The 10,775-nt window shown below is 37.0% G+C and overlaps 1 protein-coding gene across 3 annotated transcripts; it reads right to left on the bottom strand.

The window, feature by feature from the left end:
- Positions 1-2,293: 2,293 nt before the first annotated feature.
- LOC111873263 (protein Dr1) lies at positions 2,294-9,655 on the bottom strand. Of its 3 annotated transcripts, none has more exons than XM_023867826.2 (4): positions 9,433-9,655; positions 9,113-9,331; positions 4,465-4,628; positions 2,294-3,181 (listed from the first exon to the last, which is right to left on the bottom strand). In XM_023867826.2, the coding sequence occupies exons 1-4, from the start codon at positions 9,476-9,478 to the stop codon at positions 3,062-3,064; spliced, it is 549 nt and encodes a 182-aa protein (XP_023723594.1). In that variant the 5' UTR covers positions 9,479-9,655; the 3' UTR covers positions 2,294-3,061. The 3 variants fall into 3 exon arrangements, with proteins under 3 accessions (XP_023723594.1, XP_023723593.1, XP_033610919.1); XM_023867825.2 differs by having other exon boundaries at positions 9,113-9,345; positions 9,429-9,655; XM_033755028.1 differs by having other exon boundaries at positions 9,113-9,345; positions 9,433-9,450.
- Positions 9,656-10,775: the final 1,120 nt, after the last annotated feature.

The following is a 10,775-nucleotide window of genomic DNA, read 5'->3' on the forward strand; positions in this document are numbered from 1 at the left end:
TGCAGCTCGACATCACTGGCCTGCTTCCTCTAAATCGCAACTGAGGTGTCGTGTGTGCTTTTCGCGTGGGAAGCGGTCTAGCGTTCGTACGAAGTGCGTGAGCTGCGACGTCGGACTCTGCATTTCGGAATTTTTTCGGCAGTACCATACAAAGGCCACATTACCATAGATGACGCAGGGGGGAAGGCTGTTTCCTCATGAAGATGGCGAACATATATCACGTAAGTAGAGCAGAAATTTAATTTTAAAGAAATCTTTACACACGTGCAATGCGCGAAATCATATGAGGTCATTCGGCCATATGACGTCGGTAGATTACATTAGATCACGCAGGAGGGAAGGCTGTCACCTTATAAAGGTTGTTACCAAAAATTATGTAAATAGAAGAACAATTTATATTTTAAATTTAATTTAAAAAAAAAATCTTTACATGCGTGGAATGCGCGACATCATATGATGTCGTTCTTAAATTTGTCCTTACTTTTAACGTCATATGACGTCCCTAGATTACATTTGATCATGCAGGAACGAAGGCTGTCTCATTATAAAGGTGGTGACCAAAAATCATGTAAATAGAACAACAATTTATATTTTTAATATCATATTAAAAAAAACCTTACACGCGTGGAATCCGCGACATCATATGATGACGTTCGGCCAGCTGTCCTAACTTTTAACGACATCATATGATGACGTTCGTCCGATAAAGGTTAATAGATATGCAAGGGCAAGTATAACTAATCCAATGACTTATTTGATAGATGTTTTAACAGACCGTTTTCAATGATGAGTTGGCAATGTGCCACTGTTCATGAAATTGAAAAAATTATAAAAACATTAAAGATGAAGAATTCTTGTGGGTATGATGAGATCTCAAGTAGAATAATTAAACGGAGTGCTCCATACATAATTTCACCATTAATAATATATATTTGTAATGCTATTTTGAGTACCTGTGTATTCCCAGATAGATTAAAATATGCTTTGGCTAAGCCTTGTTTTAAGAAAGGAAATATATAAGAAATAGCCAATTACATGCCTATATCATTGCTGATTTCTTTCTAAAAAATTATTGAAAACTCATTTTCTCAAGATTAATTGCACATATTGAAGTGAATGATATTTTGGCTCCTGAACAGTATGGATTTAGGGCTCATCTTTCAACTGAGAANTGGATAAATTCAAATTTTATGGCACAGGAGGTATTTTCAAAAAATTAATTAAACCATACTTACCGTATTTACGCATGTATAGGCNTCAACTGAGAAGGCAGCCCCCTCTCTATTAGACAGTATTCCTAGAGCTGTCAATAATAAGCAGACTGTGGGAGGTGTTTTCTGTGATTTGCAAAATGCTTTTGTGTCAATCATGACATATTATTGGATAGAAGAAAGCAGTCTTCTGGGATTTGGCACCGTGTATATGTGGTGTTAACCGACGTTTCGGAGGAACGTATTGCCCCCATCTTCAGGGTAGAAGAAAAAGTATAAGAATTCTGCAAGCGACAACACCGTGAGAAACGGTAAATTGTCGCTTGCAGAATTCTTATACTTTTTCTTNGTAGACGTCAAAGAGTTGTATTGGGCAATACAAATAACAGTAATAAAATATCCAAGTGGGAAACAATCAAACATGGAGTTCTGCAGGGCTCGATTCTTGGACCTCTGCTGTTCCTATTTTGCAATAATGATTTACCCACAATAATAAATACAGATAATGATATGGTACTGTATGCTGATGACACTAGTATTATAGTTGCTGATTCAAATAATTCAAGTTTTGAAACAAATATTAATCAAATCTTTACAGATATTAATGCTTGGTTTAATGTCAATTTGCTTACCTTGAATCTCAGTAAACCTCAATATTTGGCTTTCCGATCTACGAAACATCGTAACATCATTACCCATATTAATTATGATCAGACATTTATTCCCAATGTATCAGAAACTAAATTTCTTGGTTTGATTACCAATGATATGCTGTCTTGGAAACAGCACATAGATATGGTCACCAATAAAATTTCCTCTGCATGTTTTGCACTTAGAAATATAAAATATATAGTAACATTTGAAACTCTAAGGCTAATTTATTTTGCTCATGTACACTATATTATGAGTTATGGGATAATCTTCTGGGGTGGCTCCTCTTATGCTAAAAAGGTGTTTATTTTGCAAAAGAGAATAATTAGAAATGTAACGAATGCTAAACCAAGACATTCATGTAGGGAAATTTTTATGAAATTGGAAATAATTACGTTATATTCCCAGTATATATATTCCTTACTATTATATACAGTTAATAATAAATATTTATTTAACTTAAATAATGAGATTACACAGTAACTTACATGTACCTATCATGAATATAACAAAATTTCACAAAGGAGCGTATATATCAGGAATTAAAGTTTTCAATCATCTTCCTCAAACAATAAGAAATTTGGCCAATGATGAGATATGTTTCAAATTGATATTCAAGAGGTTTTTGTATCATCATCCCTTTTATTCTACATATGAATAGTTTCAATACAAGGATGACAGAGATGGTAATCTTGATACCTTTTGTACAGTTTTTAATCTATAGCTTATTATGTTGTTTTAACCTTTGTCTTTTCTGTCATCTTACCTGACGGGTGTACATTTTACTGGATTTGAGGTGCTCAGCCGATCTTCAGTTATTTTATCTAATAAGATATATGTAATTATCATATTTTATATTTGTATTCATTAATTCAACTTTTAGTAGACCATAATATTGAAATTTGTGAAATGTATGTGTTATGGTGGTGCTGTGTAAGATTTTACGGGTTGTAATTCAATCGATCATAACTTGAACAATTTCCACTTTTTTGTGGTTTCATTATCACTATGTATAATTTCGTTTTATGACTGTTATGTTTGTGAAAGAGTTCTATTTTATGAACTGTTCTTGTGTATGTTTTGATTTAATAGTAACTTCTTCTACATCTCAGGATTGGCCAAAAATGATTTATTGAATTTAAAGAACAAATAATAATAATTCAAAGTCATTAGTGTAATTAAACCAATTCAAATTGAACCTAGGAATAATCTTCCTGATCAAGGTCTCCCTGGCTTGACTGCTGCATGGAGACCATCTGAGCTGCCGCCTGGAGCTGCTGCCACTGCTGCTGCTCTGCTGCAGCTTGCTCTTCTCGTGCCTGCAACAGATTAAATTGTGTTTCAGCATGAACACGATCACTGTATAAGAGACAAATTTCTTGATGAAATAATAATCCATGTCTACTTTGTAGGGTATAGTCTGAGCTACATAATTTTTCCATTTGTTTCAAAGGAAGTCAAAATATGAGGCAGGGGGAAGGGAAGTAACAGAAGCTACTCATGACAGCAAATACATTTTCTAACGTATTCATACATGCCAATGTCACTGAAAGCTATGATCACAATGTTTGTATTGTGATGTATAGACCCATTGCTAGGTACTGACCATGAAACAAACACTGAAATAACGTCCGTTGCTAGGTAACAGATTTTTAATAAGCAAACAATTGAACAGCAACAGAGTAATGGTGTTTTGTGTGCGGTCTGTGCTGAGATGTTATAACCAGGACAGTTGTAGGATATTCACCAGATGGTGAGAATGTGAGCACCTAAGATGAGGAATCTCCAGCAGTAGGATCTGTTACCAGGCAATGACTACTAGTGACTGCAAAAGACTAAGAACACTAAGTCTGTGTGTAACAGTGAACTGTAAAGGGTAGTCACAAGTCATGCATATATAAGTGGTCAATAAATTGAGTCACCAATCCGAACCCATCTATAGTCACATTCATTCCCTCACATGACAGTATGAAAGTCTGTATCCAAGCAGGGAGCACTGCTGTCTGCAAACAGAGAGGATCATGGCCACAAAGTCTGTAGTCTATATACTGGTAACATTATTTAACACACTCCGTGTGGAACCCAACTTCCTCTGGCATGAGTGATGGTAACTGAATGCCACAGTGCAATTCTGCCACATTAGCATGGATTAAGGGAAAATAGTGTCTAGGCATGTGCATTAGTGAGTAATGTGAACAGCACCACGGCTAAGAGTGTAAAGGCTGCAGTGATGGCAGAGTGGCGAGTGTGAGTAGTGGGGACTTTCAATTTTCATGTTCCATACAGCCCTCATACTATCTGTCCAAGGTAGAGACACAGCAAAGAGTTGCATATACTGTGAAACCCTCATTTTTAAGGTTTCTGTTGGGAGCAAGGGATTTGATGACTGAACTGAGATAATATTTAATTGAAATAATTTAACATGAGACTCTCTTAGGATCATTGAATTTGAATGGTATACAAGGTAAAACTTTAAGGCACATTAAATCAGAGTTCCAATATATATGGGATTCTCAATATCACATGCAGATCTAATGAAAATACATCATGAAGTCAGTTTCAATAATATGTAATAAAGAATTATAGGAGTGAATCAGCAAACCTTTGCAAACAACTCTTGCTGCTGTCGCAATAATTCTTCCTCAGGTATACCCAAATTCTCTAATCGAGTGCTCTGTCTTCGCCTCTTTGCTGCAACAGCCTTACAGTCTCTCAGTACAGCTTCTGCATCTGCTCTGTAGTCGCCAAACCCCAGCCGGTCCAATGCTGCATGTAACAGCAAAATAAATACCCTCTCAGCTTACAGTAAGAGTTACTTTCTTACAAGGTCTGATTAAATAAAAAGTATCAACTGAATATGATCCAAACATAAATGACATTCTGCAAGGGCACAACAAGGATGACAGTCTCATATACTGTTGCATGTTCAAGCATGTTTACAGTTAATTCCACTGTTTCAGCCATTTGTGGACAAATATCAGAATGCTTCTGTTGCATCTCAAATTAATAATGTCCGGAGGTAGAGAACAATGTCTGAAAACTATATACATGGTAATCAAAACTTGTCAACTGACACAAATAGTATTTGAATATGCAATAATGAGTCAAGCATGACTCTTTTGAGCATTTCTTTTGCATTATAGAGGGAAGTCTATCTGTCTGAACTGATGATCATTCTGGATGCCCACTGACCAGTACAACTAAGAATCAGTAGCTCAAGTGCGTTATGACTCGTGTCACCCCATTCAGAATGGAGGCTCAGAAGTAAGGGCTGTCTCAGCTTGATAAATAATTTCTGTCAAAGAATAGAAGAAGAACTACTTGTCTGTGGCTTAACTTGCTTCAAACTGAAGAAACTGATTATTATTATTATTATTATTATTATATACAATATACAATATTCTTACAAATATTCCAACAAGTAAGTAAATCTATTCATGGAAACAAACTTCAAAATGATGTTTAAAACAAAACAATACTATAAAAAACTTCTTCACACATCATCAACCACCAACAAACATGAAACCTTGAGGATATATAAACATATGTGAATAGACTTCAAAATAGCCTACATGGGAAAAATAGGACACGCACTTTACATCAGATATAAAGAACACATAAGAAACACAAAAATACAATAAAGATGGTGCTGGTTACACACCACACATCCTAAATAACTTTCATCAGTATGGAGAAACAAAAGACATGTAAAAAACAGACTCGGCAAAAGGTCAAATAATGGACATAAATGAAGATATCTGTATCTACACTCAGACACACAAGGCTACATATTATCAATACCTAAACAGTCCAACACTCCAAGCACCAGGAATCACAACTAGGTCACAGAGCTGCTTCTTTTCAGTAAATATTTAGCAAACATATTTTTAACAAGAAATATATCATGAAAATAATTCAGAAAGAGATGGAAACCCTGATACCACTGTTATATTTGCAGACACTAAAAAAAAAAACGATTATGAGACAACAAAGTATATTGCACAACCATAATCACCTAGAGGGGGGTGGACAAAATAATGGAGTAAAAGTAAAAAGTAATGCTATCCCTGTAACAGGCCGTGGAGGCCCACTGGGTTGTGAGACATTGAGGGTTCCACATTAGCTAGACAATTGGCTCAAAGATGGCGGTAAGGTTGTCAGCCTTACGCACCGGCCACACTTTACTCCCCAGGAAAATTATTTAATTAATTCCTGGTACTCATTTCTGTTAGAGGCTGAGTGAATCCCAGGGCCACAGTGCGGCTGGAAGAATTAGGTCAACTGAAAAAAATCCAATGACCTCATCGGGACTTGAACCCGCAACCTTCTGGCTTGTAACACAGCCTCTCAACCAACTTTGCTTCCAAGTGCCCCTTATAATGGAGACACTTAGAAATTGAGGAACAGAATTTATTTATGTTGGCTACATTGAAAGAACTTCAGTTGGAAACACAGAATGCTCTTCTTCCATTTGTTTACACTCTGTAGTGCTCATATCAGTGCATAAGTCATTGCGCTGAGTGACAGTCTGCCTGAAAGAATCGGAAAATGGGAGACTTGCCCTACCTTGAAAGAGGACAGATCATTGGTGTGTGTTAAGCTGGAGCATCCGTGACAAAAACTGACACATTATTAGGTGTATCAAGAACGAGATTTTCTGAGCTTATGGTGTCATATATGAATTATGGGAAGACAACAACAGTGAAGAGGAACAGTGGGTGAAAATCAACATAGATCGTCATACAATGAGGATGGTTTTGAAAAATCACAGAACTACTGCAGCACAGATGACAGGACAGCAGAGCTGAATACTCATCCAGAAGACACTGTTACACAAAATTTGTAAAAAGTTGGCTTCACGAATCCAACAGCCACGGTAGGGGTGTAACTGCTAAACCTCTGATTACTGGAAGTAATACTCATATGTGTAAATGGTGGTGTCACGACCATAAAACCTCAACCTTAGGCAATAGGAAATGTGCATGTGATATAGTCGCATGAGTTGTCCTTCACTGCTGTTCCTGACACCAGGAAGAGTTTACATATGGAAAACACCCAAGGAGGCCTACAATGGGGAATGCCTGGTTCCAACAGTGACACACAGAAGGTTCTGAGGGTTTATACAGCAGTATCATGATATTCTGTTGGTCCCATTATTACTCTTCATAGCCGAATTATTGCAAGGCAGTACGTGGACAGGTTGGGTAATCAGGTGCAGCCCATGACCCAGACGTTATTTCTGAACGACACAGACTTCCAAGAAGACAATAGCACAAAGCTGGAACTGTTCAGTCATGGTTAGAAGAGCATGAAGATGAACTTCAACATCCTCCCTGGCCAGCACAATCACCAGATTTGAACATCACTGAAGCACTCTGGTCAGTATTGGGGACTACAGTGGGGAACAGATTCCTGCTTGAACATCCTTAAAGGAACTTGAAGATATTCAAGAAGGATGGTATAAAATTCTGCTAGGGACTGTTCAAAACTTGTATGGAGGGATGACGACGACGACGTTAATATGAAATGTGTGAAGTATTTTTAGTGTTTCCATTATTTTGCTGAACCCCTGTACATCTGTGAATTTTAATACAATATTGATTTAAATATTACAGATTTATGACTCCAATTTTAAACCCTTGTTTTTATATATGTGAACTGTAAAGTTTCCTCTTAATATGTGCCCCTCCTGAGGATGGCCTCACGAGACCAAAACGTCAGGATATGAACAACATAAAAAATAAACCATATACTCAGATGGTGATTTACATGTAACTCTAATATAGATAATATATTGAAAAAATAAACCCTATAAAAATAGCTCATTATTTTCTTTGATTACAAGGGTGTTGTGTGCTATGAGTAACATCCACAAGGTAAGAAAATTAAGAAACATTTCTATTTTCATGTGTTGAAACATCTGTGAAAAAGAAAATGATAACTGGCCACAAAATTGTGAATCCAGCAAGTGGTCACTTCACCAAATCAGTGCATCTGTCCACTCAAATGGAGTTTACACAGAAAGTATTATATGAACATGTTATTCTGCAAATGAGACTGCCTCTCTGTCCATCAGTATGGCTTGTATTACTTTCATGTATTCTCTATATTTGAAAACATTTTGAAATGTTTCATGGCCTGTAGGCAACTGAATGCAATGCTGTGCAACACAATGGAACTGCTCTTTGCAATGTGCAGTCCTCCACATTATTGCAGATCCATCACACTGCACTGACAGAAGGAACCTAAATAGCTTTAAAATCTCTCTACACCTATAGTCAGCTACCAAATATTCCTGTTGTCACAAAAAAAAAAAATATATGTAATGCTTTGCTGACTTCACCAATTCCAAAAGCAACTATAATCTGCCATCTCTGTGAAAGGATAAAACTATATTTTAAAAAATTCATTACAAGGCAGTCTGAGAGACAATGGATTACAGTACTCTGCCCTTAGGTCATGTTGTATTGAGCCTACTTTATACAGTACAATAATGTTTGGGTTTCCTGCAAGTTGGAAGTCAGATGTTCTTCCCATCAAATCAGGGCATGAAGATTCAGACTACCGGCAAAATTAACAAACCTGTAGCCCAGTATATTACAAGTAAAACTGGCAAAGAATACAGTATATGCTGGAAAAGCTCTACACTGTTATGCTTGCATTTCTCACAACTCTACAAAAAGTTTACATTCATATTAAATTCTTTCCTAGGAACAGAATAAACTTTCAACTTTGAATACCAGTCTCCTAAAGTGTGAGGAATTTTAGAGAACGTTCAATAACATCTAAAAAAAACATCTAAAAGTTCAAGCCTATCTCTGGTGTTCTGGTACTCTTCAGTGAGTACTCAGAATTTCAATTAGGTTTCCATTTTGACCAGTAGCAATGCAATCAATGCGGGTCTTCAGCATTCTCCTGAGAGCATTTTCAGCATCTGCTGTAATGTAGGTAGATGTTATTTATAGTGTGTCAGGTTATAGCTATGTTGGCTCCTCAGCCAGATTTGATAGGGAAATGTCTGACACTCCAGCCTTGGCAGTTCAATAATAGTTGCAGAGACCTATGATCATCACACTGCATCATGCTCATAATATATACATACACAAGAAATGCCAATGTTTCACTTAAACATCAGAGAAACTATCCATGCCTATAATAAACCTGCACACTTTGAATATATTAACCTTTTCACAAAAAAAAAAATCAAAATATCTTCCAATTCTTATTATAATAAGTACTTTAGATGGTACCATGTAAAACATGTTCAGCATTTATGGTTTTCTTCTGCTGATGATTGCAAATGTCATTTGCTTCTGACGATACTAGGTGAATAAATTCTGTGCAGCAATTGAGAATTAGTTCACGTGACTCATTTGCAACACGGATATTTGGCAAAAGTTCTTTGATCATTTTGTTGAGTGAAGCCCGAGGCAAAGTGAGCTCTTCATCATCATTGGCTGACACTGAACCTGAAGAAGCCATTCTAATGAAACAAAAATTAAAAAGAACACGAACAGCAAAATAATTTCACTCTTCTATGTCACTAATGTAATTTTGGATGTTTACCCACTGTACGTTACTACAAGCTCTGCTGCAGATTTAATCCAAAGCAACATAACATATCTCTATTTTACTTTCGCATATATATTACTTCGCTGCAGTCCACTAAAACACTACAATTCATAACACGTAATGCCGACTATATTTTAATTTGTCTTAGGCGTATTAACGTGATATGACAAATACTATCCTTGTTGGACGTGTAACTTCCCACCGTAAGGGAAAAACAAATGAGAGTCATATGTTGGTACTCATGTACGTTCTTTAAGATTTTGTGCAAGTGAAATACACAATATAAGCAGCTTGTAAAATGAAAGTTTAACATGGAAGAGACGTACAAATTATACGAACACAACAAAAGTAAATGTTGCTTCTCAGCGACACAATACAACGTGCTTTAAAGACGTAGAATAAAACTCCCTCACACCAAATGTTTCTCTCACCTCCGATCCTCAGATTAACAACATGAAATTAACCTACGTAAAAATATTTCCCATAAAATTCCCGCCAGTATCAAAAGACCTAGCTATTCCCCGAAGTGGGTAAATTTTAAGCTTGAGATGTGTTACTAATTGGTTTCAACACGCATTCTGAGTCCGTGAAAATTACGACATTTAGCTCCGAGTCTATTTTTCGATGATTTCTAGTGTTTCACCAATTGTTGTTAGTGCTTCCACTATCTTTTTTTTTTTTCCCCTTGGCACTACAGCCCCAATGGGCCTAGGTCTACCTCCATGAACTTCTCCGTTCACTTCGGTTTTTCTCGATCTTACACATTCGGTAGGACTCCTTGGGCGGGTGACCAGCTAGTCGCAAGGTCTCTGCCTGTACACAAACACAGAAAAACGCACACACACAAACTAAACATCCATGCCCTGAGTAGGATTCGAACCCACGACCCCGGTTTCCAAGCAAGCGAAGACAGTACATGCCTTAGACCGCTCGGCTTTTCACTATTTTAGCTCTCCTAAATTTCCATCTAATACATTTATATCTGTCAATGCTAATGCTGTGTATGAATGGCTTGTTCTGTATTTTTGACACTTACTTATTTATGGAGCTGAGTCCTTCTTGAGGAGAAGCCATATTTCCAGCTACTCAAGAATTTCCCAGAATTTTGTGGAACCCGATGGTTCATTACCGTGTTCACAAGAGCCCTCCACTGGTCCCTATCCTGAGCCAGATCAATTCAATCAATACCATTTCATCCTATCTCTCTTAAGATCCATTTTAATATTGTCCACCCACCTATGCCTTGGCCTTCCCAGTAGTCTCTTTCCTTCTGACTTTCCCACCAATATCCTATACGCATTCCTCGTCTCCCCCATTCGTGCTACATGCCCAGCCCACCTC

The sequence above is a fragment of the Cryptotermes secundus genome, unplaced genomic scaffold (genome assembly GCF_002891405.2).
Source record: "Cryptotermes secundus unplaced genomic scaffold, Csec_1.0 scaffold110, whole genome shotgun sequence".
Classification (NCBI taxonomy): domain Eukaryota; kingdom Metazoa; phylum Arthropoda; class Insecta; order Blattodea; family Kalotermitidae; genus Cryptotermes; species Cryptotermes secundus.